This window comes from Furipterus horrens, unplaced genomic scaffold (genome assembly GCF_987537825.1).
Source record: "Furipterus horrens unplaced genomic scaffold, mFurHor1.1.pri manual_scaffold_12, whole genome shotgun sequence".
In the NCBI taxonomy this organism is placed as follows: domain Eukaryota; kingdom Metazoa; phylum Chordata; class Mammalia; order Chiroptera; family Furipteridae; genus Furipterus; species Furipterus horrens.
Window position 1 is genome coordinate 71,399,580 of NW_028327182.1, and position 21,032 is coordinate 71,420,611.

General features: G+C 39.2%; 1 protein-coding gene across 3 annotated transcripts in view; it reads left to right on the top strand.

Moving 5' to 3' along the window:
* Positions 1-21,032, top strand: part of ATP11A (ATPase phospholipid transporting 11A) — a 156,349-nt gene that overhangs the window by 69,505 nt on the left and 65,812 nt on the right. For all 3 annotated transcript variants that reach the window (XM_090258539.1, XM_090258541.1, XM_090258540.1), the window contains exons 2-4: positions 10,355-10,477; positions 19,616-19,705; positions 20,500-20,580. In XM_090258539.1, the coding sequence (XP_090114665.1) occupies positions 10,355-10,477; positions 19,616-19,705; positions 20,500-20,580 (294 nt within the window). The remainder of the gene's footprint in view (positions 1-10,354; positions 10,478-19,615; positions 19,706-20,499; positions 20,581-21,032) is intronic.

Genomic DNA, 21,032 nt, shown 5'->3' on the forward strand with positions numbered 1-21,032 from the left:
AAAGAGACCATCAGCAGTCACCTGCCTAGCCTTTGGCAAACACTGTACTGGATATTTCATGTGAGTGGACTTACTTTAATTTTATTTTTTGAATTTTTTTTCCCTTTACCATTTATTCTCTTTATACCCCTTCACCCCTGCAGTCATCGTACTATTGTTCATGTCCATGAATCCTTTTTTATTTTTCTTGATCCTTTACCCCCAAGGTCCCCATAGCTGTCATCCTGTTCTCTATGAGTCAGTCTTTATTTTGCTTATTAGTATTTTGCTTATTTCTTCAGCCATTTAAAAAGAAGAAAGATAAGGAGAAGAAGCATGTCGCTTTTTGTGTCTGGCTTCTTAAACTTACATATGTTTGCAAGGTTCATCCATGTTGTAGCATGGATCCTTTTTATGGGTGAATAATACTCTATTGTATGGATATACCACACCTTGTCTATCCATTCTTCAGTTGATAGACATTTGGGTTGTTCCCACCTTTGGGCTATTATGAATAATACTGCTATGAACATTCATGTACATGTTTTTATTTGTAGGGAGGACATGTACCTAGGAGTAGAATTGCTGGGTCATATAGTAATTCTGTGCTTGACTTTTCAAAGAACTGCCAGACTGTTTTCTAAGGCAGTGACACCATTTTCTATTCCCAACAGCAATGTATGAGGGGTCTGGTTTATCCATATCTTCCCCAACACATGTTATTGTCCATCTTTCTTATTTTTTATTATAGCCATTTCAATGCGTGTAAAGTTGTGTTTCCTTGTGATTTTGATGTGCATTTCTTTACCCACTAATGATGCTGAACATCTATGTGCTCTGTTAAATGACAGTCTATCGAATTTTCATTTTAGTGATCTGAACTTACTGGACATTAGATCCTTCAGTAATTTTAACCATTTCAGGGTTGATTGCTTCATCAAGATCAGAAGTAGAGGAAAGAGGGTTTGTTGCTAATAAAGACTATGACAAATGTCACATCTACATGTGTTCTGAATTTAATACACCGTTCTGTGTCAAATAATCCATTTATACAATGAGTAAGATTTTAAGAATTCATTAGTAACATGTAATTTGCCAAAATAATTATACCATCTACCTACATATCTTATTTGATTGGTTATAAATATATTGCATATGTCAGCAAAATGATACTTGTTCAGTGTTTTCCACACTATGGAACAAAAGCAGTTTTTCCAGCTCATCAGGACACAGCTACTGAGTCCTTTAATGTGTGTGTACATGTGTGAATTGGCTTCATCACTTCCAGGTGACGGCTTTGTTAAGTTCTTATCTATTCATCAGGGATTATTGAGCAGAGCCCCCCACAGCACATGTGTGGGGTCTGCTTCTCATCCCTGGTCTCACTCACTGCTTTGTGGTTCTTCTCTCAAGCTCACCTTTTTCCTGGAACTTTTTATGGAACAAGGTAGTCACCCAGCCACCACTCTCTGCCCGTCTCTCTGATGGTACTTTTTTTTTTTCCAGTGTTTTTGGTTTGGGGTTTGTTTGGAGTTTGTGTGTATATGTATGTGTATGTTTCTTGTGTCTTTATGTGACCAATTTAACTTCGTAAAAAGAAAAAGAAAAAAGCCTCATTAGATTCTTCTTGTCTTCCCTCCTCTGACCCTGTTTAGTCTGGCAGTTTGCAAACTCCTCAGGTAGTAGTGGCCTCTTAGCTGTTGTACCTCACAAGACAAAGGCGGTTTGGTCATTCCCAGCTTTCATTGGGGATACCTCCACCACCCCGCTCTGGAAACAGCTCAGGGTGTGATGATGGGTAAATTTTGCGTCTTAGGAACAACTGAGTGTTCAGTCCCATTCTCACAGTTTAGATTTGTCCTTTTGATTGGAATTTTGATGCGAGCCTTCCAGGGTGTATGCCAGGTGCCTTCTTGACGCAGTCTGGATACCTGCTTGTAGTGAATCATTAGGAAACCTACTAACTGTGAAAGCCCGCTTAGTGCCTGGTTTCAGCCTTGCCTTGCTGATGAACTGTCTCTGGCTGCCTCCAGGGTTCTGTGGGTAGAAATCACCTAAAGCTTTTGAGGCAGTACGTATCACCCATTTTATCTGAGAGGAATACCTAAAAAGAGAGGCTAAGCTAGTGTGTTCGTTCTGCTGTCCTTGGGAGATTTCATTATGACGCACATCTTCATTCTTAGAGCTCCATGTAGCATAACTTCCTTTTTTATCTACACCACAGTTTGACAGCAAACAGTATGACTGATATTTGGTTCAAGACTGACTAGATTAAGAATTGCATAATAGGGGCTAAGTTTGTTTTCACTGCTTAAATATAAAGAGACTCAGAACCTTAGAACCTAGATATTATCTAATCTAATCGCTTCATGTTACTGCTGACAAAATTCAACAAGAAATGTTGAAACAATGAATGGGTCAACAAGGAAATCAACCTTGAAACAAATGAAAATGAGGACACTGAAAGCCATCCTAAGAGGGAAATTCAGAGCATTACATACAAGCCTATCTCCAAAAAACAACGAAAAGCTCAAATAAACAATATAATTTCACACTCAAAGGAACCTGAAAAAGAACAACAAAGCCCAAAGTGAGCAGAAGGAAGGAAATAATAAATATCAGGGCAGAAATAAACAAATAGTGTCTAAAATAAAAAAGATACAAAAGATCAATGAATCCAAGAGCTGATTCTTTGAAAAGATAAACAAGATTAGTAAACCTTTAACCAGACTCATCAAAGGGAAAACAGCCCGGGTTGGTGTGGCTCAGTGGATTGAGTGCTGGCTTGGGAACTAAGGGGTCACCAGTTTGATTCCCAGTCAGAGCACATGCCTGGGTTGCAGGCCAGGTTCCCATTTGGGGGTGGGTGAAAAGTAACTACACATTGATGTTTTTCTTCCTCTCTTTCTCCCTTCTTTCTCTCTCCAAAAAAAGTAATAAAATCCTTAAGAAAGAAAAAAAGAGTAAGAACAGTAATCAAAAAACTCCCAACAAACAAAGGCCCTGAACTGGATGGCCTCACAGGTGAGTTTTACGAAACATTCCGGAACTAACACCTCTCCTTCTCAAACTATTTCGTAAAATTCAATAGGCAGGAAGGCTTCCAAGCTCATTTTATGAGGCCAGCATTATCCTAATTCCAAAAACCGGATAAAGACACTGCAAAGAAAGAAAATTATAGGCCAATATCCCTGATGAACATAGATGCTAAAATCCTCAACAAAGTATAAGCAAACCAAATACAGCAATGCATCAAAAAGATCATACACCATGATCAAGTTTGATTTATTCTGGAAATGTAAGGTTGGTACAGCATTCACAAATCAATAAATGTGATTCACCACATAAACAAAATGGAGGATAAAAACCACACGATTGTATCAATAGATGCAGGAAAAACATTTGATAAAATCCAGAACCCGTTTATGATAAAAACTCTCAGCAAAGTAGGAGCAGAGGAAACATACCTGAACATAATAAAGGCTACATATGACAAACCCACTGCCAGCATCATACTCAATGGGTAAAAACTACAGTTATTCCCCTTAAGATCAGGAACAGGACAGGGATGTCTGGTTTCACCTCTTTTGTTCAACATAGTACTGGAAGTCCTAGTCACAGAAATGAGACAAGAAGAAGAAATAAAAGGCATCCAAATTGGAAAAGAAGTAGTAAAAACTCCCCAAAGCAATCTATAGATTCAACTCAATTCCTATCAAGATTCCAATGACATATTTCACAGAAGTAGAACAAATATTTCAAAACTTTATATGGAACCACATAAAAGGTCTCGCATAACAACAGCAATTCTGAGAAAGAACAAAGTTGGAAGAATCATGCTACCTAATAGTGAGCTATACTATAAGGCCATAGTAGTGAAAACAACATGGTACTGGCATAAAAAACATAGATCAGTGGAACAGAATAGAGAGCCCAGAAATAAACCCACACCTTAGTAGTTATATTAATATTCGACAGAGGAAATGAGCACATACAATGGGCTAAAGATAGTTTATTCAATAAATGGTGTTGGGAAAATTGGACAGATACGTGCAGAAAAATTAAAGTAGACCACCTTCTTACACCACACACAGAAATAAATTCAAAGTGGGTCAAAGACTTAAACGTTAGACACGAAACCATAAAAATTCTAGAAGAAAACATAAGCAGCAAAATCTAGGACATTGCTTGTAGCAATTTTTTATCAGATATGCCTCCCCAAGCAAGGGGAAAAAAGAAAATAAACAAATGGGACTACATCAAACTAAAAAGTTTTTGCACAGCAAAGGAAATCATCAACAAAATAAAAAGACAACCCACAGAATGGGAGGACATATTCGCCAATACATCCGATAGGGGGTTAATATACAAAATTTACAAAGTACTTACAAAACTCAATACCAAAAAAACAAACAACCCAATTAAAAAATGGGCAAAGGACCTGAATAGACACTTCTCCAAAGAGGGCATACAGCTGGCCAATAGACATATGAAAAGATGCTCAATGTCACTAGTCATCAGAGAAATGCAAATTAAAACCACAATGAGAGGACTTCTGGCCAAGATGGAGGCCTAGACAGACATGCTGTGTCTCCCTCCACAACTAAGAAGGAATACAACTACCTCAAAACTAGAAACAACCAGAAGTTCCAGAAAATCGAGCAGCATGGAAGTCCAACAAACAAAGGTATAAAGAAGAAATACTCATCCAGAATGATAGAAGGGGTGGAGCCAGGGCAGAAAGGACGTGGTGTGGTGGCAGCAGCGGTGGTGGCAGCTGCAGTCCAGCAGAAAGTGCAGTCACATGTTTTAAAAAGTCAAGAGGTACACCGGGGGAGTACTCCCAGCACCAGACCAGACTGCAGAGCTCATGGTTCCAGCGCTGGGGACAATTAAGCCTCATTGCTTCCAACTGCAAAACCAGTGGGGGTTGAGGCGGAGGCAGAACTTCCAATATTTCAGCAAAGTCTGCTTGTTTAAAGGGCCCCCATGGTCCTAGAATGTCCACAGACCCACCCACTCTGGAAGCAACAGCCAGGGCAACAACCAGAGAGGTGCCAGGCCCATACGGAAGTGGGTGAAGTGCCTGGAAAGGGGAGAGTGCTGAGCAAGTGGCATTGTTCCCTCTCAGACCCCTCCCTCACACATGGTTGCACATGGTGAAATGGGTCGCCCTGTACTGATGAATACCTAAGGCTCTGCCCCTTACAACATAACAGGTATGACAGCTCTACCTAAGACACAGAGGCAAACAAAAACAGGAGCCTGTCAAGATGAGGAGACAGAGAGGTATGTCCGAAAAGGGGGAACAGATCAAGGTTCCAGTGGGAGAAATAAGCGATGAGGAGATTGCCAACCTAACAGGTGTAGAGTTCAAAACACTGGTGATAAAGATGCTCACAGACTTGACAGATATGCTTGAGTACAGCATACGCATAAGGGAAGAAGTGAATTCTATGCTAAATGAAACAAAGGCAAATCCACACAAAACCAATGGTGAAGGGAATGAAACTGGGGTTCAAATCAATGATTTGGAATATAAGGAAGAAAAAAACAGTCAACCAGTACAAAATGAGGAGATAAGAATTGAAAAAGATGAGAGGCTTAGGAACCTCTGGACAACTTTAAACATGCCAACATCCGAATCATAGGGGTGCCAGGAGGAGAAGAGTAAGAGCAAGAAATCGAAAGCTTATGTGAAAAATTAATGAAGGAAAACTTCCCAAATTTGGGAAAGGAAATAGACATACAAGTCCAGGAAGCACAGAGAGTCCCAAAGAAGCTAGACCCAAAGATGACCACACCAAGACACATTATAATTAAAATGCCAAAGGTGAAAGATAAAGAGAGAATCTTAAAAGCAGTAAGAGAAAAGCAGTTACCTAGAAAAGGGTGCCTATAAGACTGCCAGCTGATTTCTCAAAAGAAACTTTGCAGGCAAGAAGGAACTGGCAAGAAGTATTTAATGTGATGAAAAGCAAGGATCTACAACCAAGATTACTCTATCTAGCAAAGCTATCTGGTAGGGCAGATAAAGTGCTTCCCAGACAAGGAAAAGCTAAAGGAGTTCATCATCACCAAGCCATCATTATATGAAATGTTAAAAGAACTTATTTAAGAAAAGAAGATCAACACTATGAACATTAAAATGACAACAAACTCACAGCTATCAACAACTGAATCTAAAAAATAAAAACAAAAACAAACTAAGCGAACAACCAGAAAAGGAACAGAATCATAGATGTGGTGATCATTTGCAGGGTTATCAGCTGGGAGTGGGGGAAGAGGAGGAATGGGGAAATGATGCAAAGTCTAAGAAGCGTAATTGGTAGGTACAAAATAGACAGGGATAAGTTAAGAATAATATAGGAAAGGGTGAAGCCAAAGAACTTACATGCACAACACATGGACATGAACTAAGGGGGGTGGGATTGCTGGAGCGAAGGTGGTTACTGGGAAGAGGGGAGCAAAGGGAAAAGAAATTGGTACTACTCTAACAGCATAATCCATAAAATATACTTTAAAAGAAAGAAAAAAAAACCACAATGAGATACCATCTCACACTGGTCAGAATGACTGTCATCAATGAATCAAACAACAAATGCTGGCAAGGATGCTGTTAATGTGAATGCAGACTTGTGCAGCCATTGTGGAAAGCAGTATGGAGATACCTCAAAAAATTTAAAATAGATCTGCCTTTTGGCCCAGCGATCCCATTTCTGGGAATATGCCCAAAGGAACGTAAAACACTCATCTGAAAGAGTATAAGCACCCCTATGTTCATTGTAGCATTATTACAATCCCCAAGATATGGAAGCAGCCCAAGCGTCCATCAGTGGATGAGTGGATTAAACAACTATAGGACATTAGCAAAATGGAATACTACTCGGCTATATAAAAAAAAAAAAAAAAAACATTTTACCTTTTGTAACAGTATTAGATGGACTGGAGAACATTATGCTGAGTGAAATAAGCCAGTCAGAAAAAGAAAAATGCCATATGATTTCACTCCTGTGGAATCTAATGAATGAACGGAACTAAAAAAGAAAATGGGGACAGATTTATAGATGGAGAGCAGGATGACTGCTGTGGGGGGAGGTTAGGGGGTGGAGGGATTGAGCAAAAAGAAAGAAGGACACATGGACATGGACATGAACAACAACAGTGTGTTCATTGCTGGGGGAGGGACTATAATGGGACTAACATATAATGGAAAAATACAATAAAGGTTGAATAAAATAAAAATAAATTTAAAAATGTTGAGTCACTCCTCTATAGTCACACAGTCCTCAGGACATGCATGGCCGGTGGGAGCAATTATAACTATGGTGATCATGCCAGGCATTCTCCAGGAGTGTCCTATTTGTTGTCATCTCTACACCTTTTGAACATTTAATTTTAGCCTTCTTAGAATTGAGCATTTGTGCAGAGAACAACATTTGGAGCTCACCTTGGTCTTAACCTGAACTCAAAAATGTTCCCTGTCACTGTCATGTGGAAGATCACCTGGTAACTTCATGACTTCAGAAAGTGTAATTCCTCTGTGTTACTCCTTGGGGTCTGTGATGCTAAGTCAGGTGGAAACCTCTCTTCACCGATGAGGAGATCCATGCGGTTTGCAGGAAGAAGGCAGTTTACAAGGAGGCTGAGAATCCAGGCGGTCCTGCATTGAGAGCTGGAGGGCACCACAGCACAGAAAGGACTTCCCCAATCAGAACTGAGTGATTGGCAAGCTGCTGGTAAAGCTGAACTGTGCCTAGGAAGTAGGGAAACAGTGTTTCTGACTTTCCTAAGGCTGGCCAGGTCTGGGAGGAGGAGGCAGGACTATGTGTAAATAAATAATTCTTTTTCTTTTCACCAAACTCTGGCATTCAGAGTTATAATTCTGGCGGCGGGCAATCGAACCCCTAACTAAACAGCCCGTGGGTTCTGTTTCAATCGGAGCAGCCCAGGGGTTCTGTTACACTACTGTATGTTGGTGTTCAGTTCATTTTCCCATCCTGTCCCTCAGGCAGAAACAGTGTTCTTCTGACTTGTATTAGTTAAAACAGCACTTGCACTGTTGAGTTATATTTGAGGTGTTAAATAATTACATTAAAAACAATAAGCATCTAGTAGACAGTGTTGAGAATATGAATGAGCCTTAATAAGATTCATTCTGACTTTGCCTGCCTAGAGACAGGGGTCCTTTCTGTCCCTGGCCAGAAGTGCTCGGGAAGCACCAGCTCCCATGATGGGGCACCATGGCATGACCTGTAAGAAGATTTGAGCTTCCAGAGTTAGTCCTAGGGCTGAAAGCCAACTGCTGTCTTTGAAGTTTAGAAGAAAGGTTTTCTATTTTTGTATTAAAATTTATATATTTTTGTGCCTTTCCTTTTCTGGTTCATTTGTTATATATTCTTTTTCAGTGTAACTTCCTGAACCCACAGGAATAAGAAGCATGTGTTTGGCCCTGCTCTGAGAAATAAAAGAAAGTCAGGGACTTGTTCTGTTTTCTTAACTTTCATATCCAGAGATTTATTTATGAAGCCCTTAGGCAGGTTTTTAAAGTAAACATCCTTCATGGGTAGCTTCACCCAAAATAGGAAGACCACAGAGCAGGGCCATGGGGCACTGAGCTGACCTGAGGAGGGAGGGCTCAGGCTTGCTGGGAACTGCCCTGACCTTCAGCATCCCCTAGTTACCACAGAGCAGCAGGCTCCTGCAAGTGAGCCACATGCCAGGTTCGTGCCAAGGAGGAAGCACTCTGCTCATGTAGAGTGAGGCAGGTGGCACCTGTACCTGTTCTGTTCCAGGGATCTTGTGCCATTTCCTGTGTCCCTGCTGAGCATCCCTGAAACACAGGTGGAGTTACAGAGACTGATTTGCTCTTTATCCTTTAGTCACGTGAACTGTCACACAAAGCTAGGCCCTAACAAAGGAAATGTAGGTGGAATTTACAAAGTGAATGAGCAAGCATGCAGCTACTGTGGATAATGCACTGGGTGGGCAGAAGGTGGGAATGGGGGAAACACATGAAAAGTCTTATTATTCCCAAGACATTGGTAGATGAGCAAATGAGATGATAGCATAAGCAAAAAAGAAAAAAAAAAAGGCAATGTAAGACTTATAACAACATTAAACAGTAGAAATGATGGATTTCTTGTTACACCTGTCTATTTGGCTTCAGAAATTGAGGGTTCTCTGAAGCTGCAAAGGGTGCACCCAGTGATGGAGAGCAGAAGGATCCTGTACCAGGTTGGGAGCATTGCCATATGTTTTGTTTTGTTGCCTCAGTTCATTCTCAACAACTGTAAGGGAAATGTTATCACCACCCTCATGGATGATGAAATTGAAGTTCAGGCTCATGAGTGTCTCACCAACAGCTGAGCCAGATCTCCGATGCCCATTCATTCTTCCCATTTTATTACACTGACTTTCTCTTCAACTAAGACAGTTCCCGTCTCCTTTAAAGCACTGTTTGTTATACCCCAGAGAAGCTGCTATCTTCAGAGTTCTTTTTTAGAGGAATTGGGGTGTGATGCCTGTGGGATGCTAGTCTGAAAGGGACCTCGGACCACATGCTAGAGTTGCTAGTTAAGGAGGAACGTAGTACCGGATTCTGGGATGCCAGTCCGAGGGCGGCCTAAGACCACGTTTGAGGGCTTCTAGTCTGTGGGAGGACCCAGGACCCTGTGGTGGGGCTTCTATAAGAGGCTGCATTTTAATTTCTAATCTGTAAGTATAGTGTTTTGATTAGGCACTTAAGTGCTGACAGCACATGGTCTAGTTGGGTGTTTTTAAGAGATCCTTATTTTCATAAGATATTTACTTAATGCCTTGTGCGCACAGCACTCTGAGTAATACAAAGATGAGTCAGACCCCAATCTTCTCTCTTTCCAGGAAAGCCTTTTTGATAGAGATACCTAAAATGGTTGAATAATTCTCTATTCTGAACTCAAGGTTTTACTCTCTTCTTTCATCAAAGACCTTTCCCCGGATTTCTAACCCTCATTGTCTTTTCTCTTTTGGAAGCCTTAAGATTTTGCTGTTGCATTTTTTACATGAACCCATCCTGTGTTATTTCTGCTGACAATCAGCTTTTTCAGGGCTCCCTCAGCTCTCACTGGAGTGCAGAATACCTGCTCAGATTGTTTTCTAGAGGAATTGGGCAGGGATTTGAAGAACTTAGCCCATAAGGATTGAGTAAGATCAGGGGCAGCTCCAGTAATGGCAGGTGGGGCCCAGGGCTTCCCGGTGGCTCTGTCTGATGCTGTAAGTCGGGCAGAACTGGTTTCTGTTAATATGGACAAGTATTAAAACCCAACACTTCAGGGAAGAACTTTCACACCCAGAGGCTGAGGCACTTGTGCTAATACCACTCTGTTTTCTATAGTGTGCTGGAGAAGAGAATTGGGTCGACAGTCGGACCATTTACGTGGGACATAAGGAGCCCCCCCCAGGTGCTGAGGCCTACATTCCACAGAGGTACCCAGACAACAGGATAGTCTCCTCCAAGGTAACCTCCTGTCCAAGTGTTTATTAATTTCCTTTGGGGGGGAGCATTGGAACTTTCTGACAGCAGTTAGCAACACTGCTCCTAGAACTGCTGTTACAGCTGCTATCCACTCCCACCTAAGGGCTGTGATTATAATTTGCATGGAGCTTGTGAACTCACTATCTCCCTGGTTGTACCTGAAACACTGTTCAGGCCTGCGAAGATGTCACAGCACATTGTTTTCATTTCTCTTTTGATTATATCATGGATAGAGTGTCAAATTTGAAGCCTAGGGAGTTCCTACTACTGCCACTTATTTATTTGCTGTCTGGCTACATGCCAGTCATGAACCACCCCAGGGTTATCTATAAAATAGAGATGATACAAGATGTCAACAGTGAAAGGGTGTGTGCCCAACCACCTTGTAAACAAAAACACGGAGTACATGTCAGAGTCTGTCAGTTAGGTGCAATAAATAAATGCCAAGAGGAAGAAACGTGATTAGAATGTCATCATTTCAGTGAAGCGCCTTGTTTTTGTTCACTGGAGAGTAGAATTACAAATCATATTTTACATATTGAGTGAGTAACCATGTAAATGGGTCTTGAGGACAGGGTGGAGAATTTTGTAGCTGACTTAGACAAAAAGTAGATGGGGGCTTTCCATGTTATGGAGAACTTTCCCTTTAGAGGCATGTACACACCCCTGACCTCAGTAGGTGTGGAGATCTGGGTGGGAGACATACTCATTTTCTGTGAGTTATCAAAGAGTGTTTGTTAACAATGCTTGCAAAGAGAAAACCTTTGTTTTTCAAAGCAGTTTTTTAATGGAATTATTTTATTTTAAAATTGCAATGTAAAATAATCATAATCATAATAGCAGCTTTAATCTCCAGAAACACAGCGTGTGTAAATAATTGCTTGTAAACAAAATCTCAACTAAATAAGCATAGAACAATGGGTATGATAAATGAAAGGTCAGATAAAATGAAGAGGAACTCCATATCCAAAAACAAGTCTGTCCAGTAGTGACATTTATAAATCTGACACAATCTCAAGTAGAGATCACTAAGATGATCTCTATGTACATATGTACTGTGTCAACCCACTAGTGTGGCCAAAGAAGAAAAAAAATATATCAAAAACATTTTTAAAAAAAATTGTTTTTAACCCTTTGAATGCCAATGTCGCTGTGAACAACGCTGACAAATTTTCCCAAAAGGGCCAGCGTCGCTCCCAGTGACTCTTTTCAATGACTATAAATTTAAATAACAATGGAATAATTCATATTTTATGTTTTGTTCTCTTTTTTTTCTACCTCAGGTTATATATTGATATAATGTTTTCTCATGTTGATCCAAATTTCAAATTACACATGGCACTCAAAGGGTTAATTATAGTTGATATACAATATAATCTTAGTTCTAGGTATACAACACAGTGATTGGGCATTTATATAACTTAACAGAGTATCCATTTGACACCATACATAGTTATTACAATATTATTGACTATATTCCCTGTGCTGTACTTTACATCCCTGTGACTTTTTTTAGCTGGCAATTTGTACTTCTTAATCCCTTCCCCTTTTTCACTCACCTCCTCCCAAGCCCCTCCCATCTGGTCACCATCAATTTATTCTCTGTCTATTTTCTGTCAAAAACATTTCTTAAAAATCTACTCATTTGCAGTACAAATGCTTCAAGAAATAGGTCAGAGCCCTGGCTCAGTTGTTAGGAGCATCATCCCAATATGCCAAGGTGGCAGGGTCGATCCCTGTGAGGCATGTATAGACATCAACCAATGAATGCATGGATGGGTGGATCAACAGATTGACATTTCTCTTTCTCCCTTCCTCTCTCTTAAAATCAATTTTTTTTTAAAAATTAAAAAACAGCAAAAACAGGGCAGTGTACTGAAAGACATTAAAATGTGCCGTGTGTAAATCTGTTAGTACAGGAGTCTGGGGTACAGGTGATGGGGCATGTGACCTGCGCACAGTACCTAGTATCTAATCTGGCTGGGATGTTTGTCAAAGGCATTTCAGCCACTGATACAAATACATACGCAGCTGCTTTTTCCCTCTGGGAACAAAGATTGACCTTGAATGTTTCAGCCCCTAGTTTCTTCCAGTAGATGTGGAAAGTTTTATACAAGGCTTCTCAGAGGAACTTTCTGAAACACAGAGCACCTGGTTGACTGGAGACATCAAAGGACTTTCTTGATGCAATTGGCAGAATATAGCTGGACATTGAGGAATGCTTTATTTATTCTAAAAACCCCTGTCAATATTTTGGGGAAGAAAACTGAAATCAGTGATTTCTAAATCCCATCCACTTTGTTATCTGATTCAAGTTTTAGAGCCAATTTATTTTCCTATGTTTCTTTCAAATATTCCCACAGTCAATAGCCAACAATAAGTTTGAGATGCCTTTCTTACCTCGCTCTCTACAACTCACCACCTTTTTTCTTCCTTTGTCTGGAATATATTTTCTCTCCCTGCGGTGGCACCTCCCTGTCCCCAGCTGCCCTACATGAACTGGAGCCTCCAGAGCCTCCTTGGTTTTTGACAAAAGAAACCCTATGTGAGACATGGTCTTTCATTAAGACTTGCAGGTTCCTGGGGGTCTTTTTTGAAACTGTTTCTTCTCTGGAAAACTCCTTCATTCCAGAAGACTCTAGAGTAGGAACTAATAGAATTAAGTCAACATCCTTTCAGGAAGTGGGTCAGCTGAGTCCCCACAGAAGAGGAGTCACGTGTTGGGTAAAGTATTCATCGACTTTCATCTCAACTTAGAGAGGGAACTGTGCTCTCAAATTTAGGTGTGTTTAGAGAATGATCTTAATTCCTCAAAGAGCAGGATTAGTGACTTTATATCTAGTAGATGATGGGGTATAATTTAAAGGGATAGTTATGTACAGAATCACCTCTGTTGCTAATCAAATTCTGTTTGGAAGAGGACCTCCAAAAGACGAAGATTTAGAATCTTGAATTGGTAGCTTGGTGGACAGTAGCATTGATTTAGATCAACTGGAGTGGAAATCTAGAGCATGTTATTGTTTTCACTTAAAAACAGCTCAGGATGTGTGAAGAATGCAATTTAATTTGTAAAACATAAGTTTATAAGCAGGTTTGGAGAATATGTTTGTGATAATGTTATCTATGTTTTCTTGGGAAGAAAAGTTTTATTTCTACCTTAAAGGAAAAGACTATTAACTAAGACTTCTTAACTACACAGAAGTGTATACTCAGTGAGTCCCATTTATCATGTGCATGTTTATACTAGGGGATGAAAAGGCCAATCTAATTATGTTAAACTTCTGGACCTGCAGCATAGAAGCAGTCAGTGGTAGTCAGTGAGATTTGAGTTCCATTTCCTTTTTGAGGGAGACACACTAGACAGGTGTCTGATAGGAAAAGGAAAACCAAGAAATTACTCCCCAGCATGACCCTCTGTCTTTCCTTCTGACCACATGCAGAACTGCCACTCAGGGCCAGCCTGAGCTCACCATGCTGACAGATCCTGGACTCAAGAGGACGATGGAGCACTGCTTCATCGGTTTCACAAAACTGTACTTTTAGGCACAAAATTCATGTGGCTCCCAGCTCTGCCCTAAGATGCTACATAATTCAATAGGCTCAGGCTGTACTGTCATTCATACCTTCAACAGAGCTAAATAATTGTTGATTATTGGCAAGGGAAAATTACCATTACCAATTAGATGTGAGCAATGTTCTTAATGACTTTCAACTTTATCATGTCATTTAAGCTCTAAAACAATCCTTTGAGGCCACTGTTACTTATTAAATCCACCCTATTCCTGAAGACACCAAGCCTCAGAATGAAGTGGATGAGCCAATCCTTAAGCCTTGCACCTGAGCCCAGCACTTCCTCTGCAGGGCCGGTGTTGCCTCTCGTACCGTGATGCTTACTCATTTTTCTAACGTTAGTAATCCAAAATTTGAGCATGATTTTCTATTTTTTACATTCCCGTCAGCCAATCATAAATAAAAGAGAAACTTCAACTCTGTGTGAGTTGATTGCCTTTCCCAGGAGATCCGTGCCTGGCCTCCAGCGTGTCTTTAAGACTGTCCCATGCAGGACAGTGGTGCTGGATCCACTTTCAGGTGCATAATAGCTGAGGCTTTAGGGTGGTTTCTAGGTGCTCCCATTTTACCTACTGGCAGCTGACAAAGAAGAATAGCACACAGGGCGTTTTTCTTAGCCACAGGACTAAAGGTAGACCAAGTGAGACTCTTCCTTGTCATGAGCCATGCTCTCAGTGCGTAACTCTGAACCAGAGGAGATACAGGCAAAGAGGAGAAGAGATTGGACAGATCGAGCTCAGATGCTCATGAGGCATTTGCATCTCAGGGCTGATGACACACAGAACAAATGCAAAGACCCTGGAGATATAGTTTTTTTTGATGTTAAATAAATGCCAGGAATACTAATTGTCTTGCATAATTTAACATTTCCCAAAATGTCTTTTAGAAAAGAGAGATTATCTCGTAGACTCAGACTTCTCAATTTTCTTATACCACGAAAAACCTTTTTTATTCCATGCTCATGGCTCAATACCAGGGATTTCCACTCATAAATACCATTCTAGTGATTGTATCACAACAGAAAGTAGGACTTAATAGCTGAATATAGGTCAGAGTATTCTATTATTTGTTGTAATACACAAAGCATTGCATTATATTGTGGCCCACATATCTAGCAAATATTTAGATCACTTAACAAAGGTGAAAAATGTACAATTGGCCCAGCATTATCACTTTTCCAGTTCTTACATTTGCAATAAAATGTTCATTTTATCTTATCCATATGTTACTATTAGTGCAGTCATGAATGTTTAAATTATCTCATTTGGTTTTCAATTTTATTATACATAATAAGGAATTAATAACTTTTAACCACATTAATAATCAGAGTAATAACTCATAGTGATTTATTCTGTGAAATGTGGAAATTAAAAGCTTAATGTCAAAGCTATAGCATGAGTCTTCCATGTATGATTAGAATAAATAAACCATTTAACTGATTTTAAATTCCAAATTTGTGCTGGTTATCTGACATCAGAATTCAAAAGTAAAAATATAACACCATTTACATTAGTGCCAAAAAGAAAAGAAACACATACATACTTAAGTATAAATCTTACAAAATATGTATAAGATCTATATGAGGAAAACTATAAAACATTGATGAAAGAAATCAAAGAAGATTTAAGTAAATGGAGAGATATCTCATGTTCGTGAATAGGAAGACTCAATATTGTTAAGATGTGAGTTTTCCCCAACTTAATCCATAGATTCAACACAATGCTAACCAAAATCCCATCAAGTTATTTTGTAGATATCGACAAACTGATTCTTATGCTTATATGAAAGACCCAGAATAGCCAATAAAATATTGAAGAACATACCTGACTTCATACTTTCTGTAAAGCTACAGTAATAAAGACAGTGTAGTATTAGTGAAAGCACAGACAAATAGATCAATGGAACAGCATAGAAAGCCCAGACATAGACCCATATAAATATAATCAACAATTTTTGACAAAGGAGCAAAAGCAGTACAATGGAGAAATAAAAGTCTTTTCCACAAATGGTGCTGGAACAAATGGTCATCCACATGGAAAAAAAAAAATCTAGACCAGCCAGTTTCAACAGGTGTGCCACAAGAATTTTTTTTTAACAGAACACACATGTTAATTTACACAACATAACCCACAAACCAGTCTCTAAATCTGCAAGACTATCTTATTTAAGGCATTTGACATTGTTCTTGCTTGTAAATTAAGCATCTTTGATGATGTCACAGACCTAGTTTAACTTTCAAATGAAAACAAACTTTAAATGAAAATAAACTTTAAAGATAGTTAGCTGCACTACTTTATAGTCTACCACTGAACATTGTGATTTTCCTTGAATCACAATTTTTCAACTTAAGATTACCCTCCTTGTCATTAAAGGGACTGCATTAAATCCAGTTTTAATTTATCCTGTTAATTTACATAAACACAACAAGAGCAGCAAATGATCACATATGATCTTTACATCTGCTTTGTTGGAACTTAGACAAGGAACCTGTAGGGTCTTTCAGTTTGTCCGTTAGGGCACAGGAGCTGAGCCACATACCTGCCATTCATTCAGCCTTGCCTGTAAACACCTGTCTTTTCCAAGTCCATCGGGTTTTCCATTGTGCCTTAAGGTCCCTTCTAGTCATCTTTCAGGAAAACAACCTTCATTCCTTGGAAAGATTGCCATGGACCACACAACCAACCAAGGTACCGGACCTTTTTTTTTGGTGGGCTTTTATTACCTTCGAAAGTCAATCCCAGTTCCTCAGGGCTTTTTGTTAACAACCAGAGCCCAAGCTTGCCTCCTTTAGGCATGACATTCCAATCAAAGTCTTGGTGAACAAAACCCCTATTAACAACTGGTCTTATTAGTTTTATGCAAAGAACCTTATGCCATTACTTACTTCTTCAGAATGCCAAATTTTGGAGGGATCAGGTAGGGAGAAAAATATACAGTTTGAAGGAAAATCCTTGTCCTTCTAATATTCACTAAAATTGCATTTCCATACTTTACATTTTCTTTTGTTTACTTTCCTACATATGAGGGTATTGGGGGGGGGGGGATTTGCTTGCTCATTTATTAATTTATTTTGCTTTCATTTTTTCCCCCACTAAAAATTTTTGTTTGTTTTTCTATTACAGTTGTAAGAATTTTTTTCCTTTTCTTTTTTTTATTATTGATTATGCTGTTACAGTTGTCCCAATTTCCTTCCCCCCTGCTCCCCCCTCCCTCCAGTTGTCTCCCCACTTAGTGCATGCCCATTGGTCCTGCATATAGTTCTTTTCAACATCTTCCTGTCCACTCCACTCCCTCCCACTGTGCTTCCCAATTCCTGCACCATCTTCCTCCCTCTCCCCCTCCCCGCTGACCTCCCTCCAATATGATCCCCTTACCTATAATTTTTTTTCCCTTCTCGTTGCCTGCTTAGTTTGCCCTTGCCACAGTTCCTTAGCTTCTGCTGTTGGTTGTTGTGATACAGTTTTCATTTTAATGTTCATTGTCCTGATCCTCCTTCTTCAAAACAAGTCCCTTTAACATCTCATATAACAGTGGTTTGGACCTAACAAACTCCTTCGGTCTTACTTTGTCCTGGAAACACTTTCTCTGCCCTTCTTTTCCTGAACGAGAGCTTTGCTGGATAGCGTAATTATGGTTGTAGGTTTTTGATTTTCATTATTTTGAATATTTCTTGCCAGTTCCTTCTTGCCTGTAAAGTCTCCTTTGAGAAATCCGCTGATAGTCTAATTGGGACCCCTTTGTACATGATTCTTCTCTTCTCTCTTGCTGCTTTTAAGTGCAATACCTAACTATTTAGTCAGGGACACTGACCTCTTTTCCCTTAGATTGTCAAATTAAAAAATGACAACAGCTAACACAACAATAGCTGTTGAATGTGAATGAATCAAAATTATACCTATTTTCTTTGTCACATCAGCAAAAAATGTAATATATTTTTTGTTGTGCTGCAGAATTTTAGTAATTAGTTTATGGGTGCCATGAGATGAAAAAAGTTGAAAATCTCTGATCTAAACACTGATTTTATACTTTTCACAAGGTTAACTCTATAAATAGACTGATCCTAGGCCTAAATGTATAAAATGCACAACTATAAAGATCCTAAGTGATAGCATAGGAGAAAATCTAGGTGACCTTGCATTTGGCAATGAGTTTTTTGACACAGAACCAGTAACACTAATCATGAAAGCTAAAATTGATAAGATGGGCTTTATTAAAATTTTGAAGTTTTCTGCTCTTCAAAAGACTGTCCAGAGGATTAAAAGACAAGTCATTAAGAGAAGATATTTCCAAAACACATATCCCATAAAGGACTGGTTTGAAATGATACATGGGAGATAAGTGTGAGCAATGTCTGGTGGATTTAGGACCTAGAAAGTTAATTTCTTTTCTAAACCTCTGGAGACCCTCTTGGAATAATTTATTGAGGCTAACTTTAGGAAGGAATTGAAAATATGCCCATAGTTATCATGGGATAGGGGGACTACTCCTTCATTTTCGTGTTCATTAATGAGCTTCATTATGAACTTGTGAATGTAAATTAGAATAGAAAATGAAAATTCTCTATATACTCTAAGCAGTCAGAAACTTATGGCAAAGAAGTTTTTTCTTTAAACTGTGGCTATACAGTGAGATTGATGTCAAAACCAAATTCAGAATATGTTGGGTAGTTGAGGGCCATGCCAGGCTTTAGTTTTTATATTCTGTTTCAAGAACTTGTCTTTGAGATTTTGACATTAAAGGATCTCTTGGTAAGAGAGCTCCATAACTAAGGTCTGGGTCTGTGCGCCCACCCACTCCCCTGACAGGGGCTAATGGAGGTTTTATTCATTATACAGACAGAGGGCAAGGGTCACTGTGCAGACTGCGCAGAGCCCTGTCTCGCTCTTCAGTAGACTATCTTTACAATGGCAAAAACTTGTCAAATGGAATTTTAAAAACAATTTCCCAGCTCAGCGTTTACTGCAAATTAATGACATCTGAGACATTGCTATTTTTAGCACAAGGCAAAAATGCAGGATTTGGACAATAGTGGCAACCAGAACTATCCTCCCTGCCTACTTCTCCATTCCCTCTAAATAAAGAGGAAGGGCTCTCGTGTGTGGTACTGAAGACCGCCTAAGGATGTCGACTTCTAGTTTAGCTCTGTTAGGGTCTAGTCACACACACAAAAGAGCGTATGAAGAAATTACAATCAAGGAAAAATACTAAACATGTATGTTTTGATCTAACAATCATAGGTTTATAATTTATGAGACATTTTAATAATAAAACTAGTATTAAGCTACTTTGCCTTATTTTGATTAATCTATACTGAGGTAAGTTCCATATCCTACTCTTGGAGAACACATTCTCTATTAGCAGTTTGTTTTTGTGGTCAACAAATTCATAAAATGTCTACAAACACTGTACATTTTGAATTATGAGTTTTGTATCTAAAACTAAACATTTTGTACCTTGAGATTCAGTGCTACTATTTTATCATGTAATAAAGTAACACATTTGAAGTGAAATGTGATCAAAATGACACCCTTTTGTTTTTCTTTTCTACAGTACACATTTTGGAACTTCATACCCAAGAATTTATTTGAACAATTCAGAAGAATCGCCAACTTTTATTTTCTTATCATATTTCTGGTACAGGTAAGTGCAGTGACCTTTTAGTCTCAAGTGATTAACCATGGTTTGCTAATAACAAAGAAGCAGGGACTCAGTGCAGCTTATCTACAGTTTCTTCCTTTATTTTTATCAAGAACAAGTGTGTTGGTTCAGAGACACCTGCATGCTAAAACATACCTGTGAGCACTCTGTATATGAGCTGGTTCTGGCTAGCTCCCAGCACTGGAGGGGAGATCAGGAGCTTCCTAATCTTTCAGAAAAATTCACCAGCCCAGCTAAGCATTATTACCCTTCCTAAGTATGCATAGGTTCTCAGGAAAAAAAAAAAAAATTAAGAGACAGAGAGACAGGGTGGGGAAGGAAAGTGAAAACCACAATGAGGTTTGAATCAGGGAGCAACAAGTCAGGTATATTTTAAGAACAGCAACCCAGTTTTTCTCAGTCATACAAAATACAACTGAAGGACTTAAAATTTCCCCAACATTAAGATAAGGTAGTTAAAGTGTGGCACCAGCAACAGGGTAGAAAATAAAATAAAATGTACACTGGTATCAGACTTGTGTCTCTGTCACAGCTAACATCATTTTCTTAAGCATTTCCCTTAATTTAAAAGACTGCCCTCAGTTTTACAGTAAGACAGGATGATTTACTTCTTATTTAATTCATCTCTAATGGTGAGATAAAGTGGGGTAATGGTAAAGCAATTTAAAATAAGTAAAAGAAAATGTTTGGTGCTAATGTAATGGGACCAGTCAGTCTGTCTAAAGTCACTAATGCATGTTTTTGAAAATGGTTCTACAATTCTCTTTTCATTGCAGTTGATTATTGATACACCCACAAGTCCAGTAACGAGTGGACTTCCACTGTTCTTTGTCATTACTGTCACAGCTATCAAACAGGTAAGCATTTTACAGAGGAAAAAGGTCGTTATCTTTGTTGTGTGATGTCACCTCTTACCCAAAGCAAAGTGATCTGGTTTGGTTTAGCTATTTTATAGAAAAATTTAACTATGCTCTAATAATTCATTTTATACCTTTTTTTAAATTGATACTTAAGTCAAAATAATAGAGATTATATAACTTAGTTTCTAATTTGGTGCCCTGTGAGTTTGAGGAGGAAACTGTGGTTTTCACCTGAATCAACCAGAGGTGGTATCTGATTTTAGACAAGTTGCTTAATCTGGCTGTGTTCTGGACCATCTTAACTACAAGGATCTGCGACCTGCAGAGCGACTGGGATATGCTTCACAATAGAGCATGCTAACTCCTGATCCACTGAGGGATGTGGGAGAGGGGGCAGGGGGGTGGAGCAGGGGAGAGCAAGGGTGGAAAAAATGGAACAACTATAATAC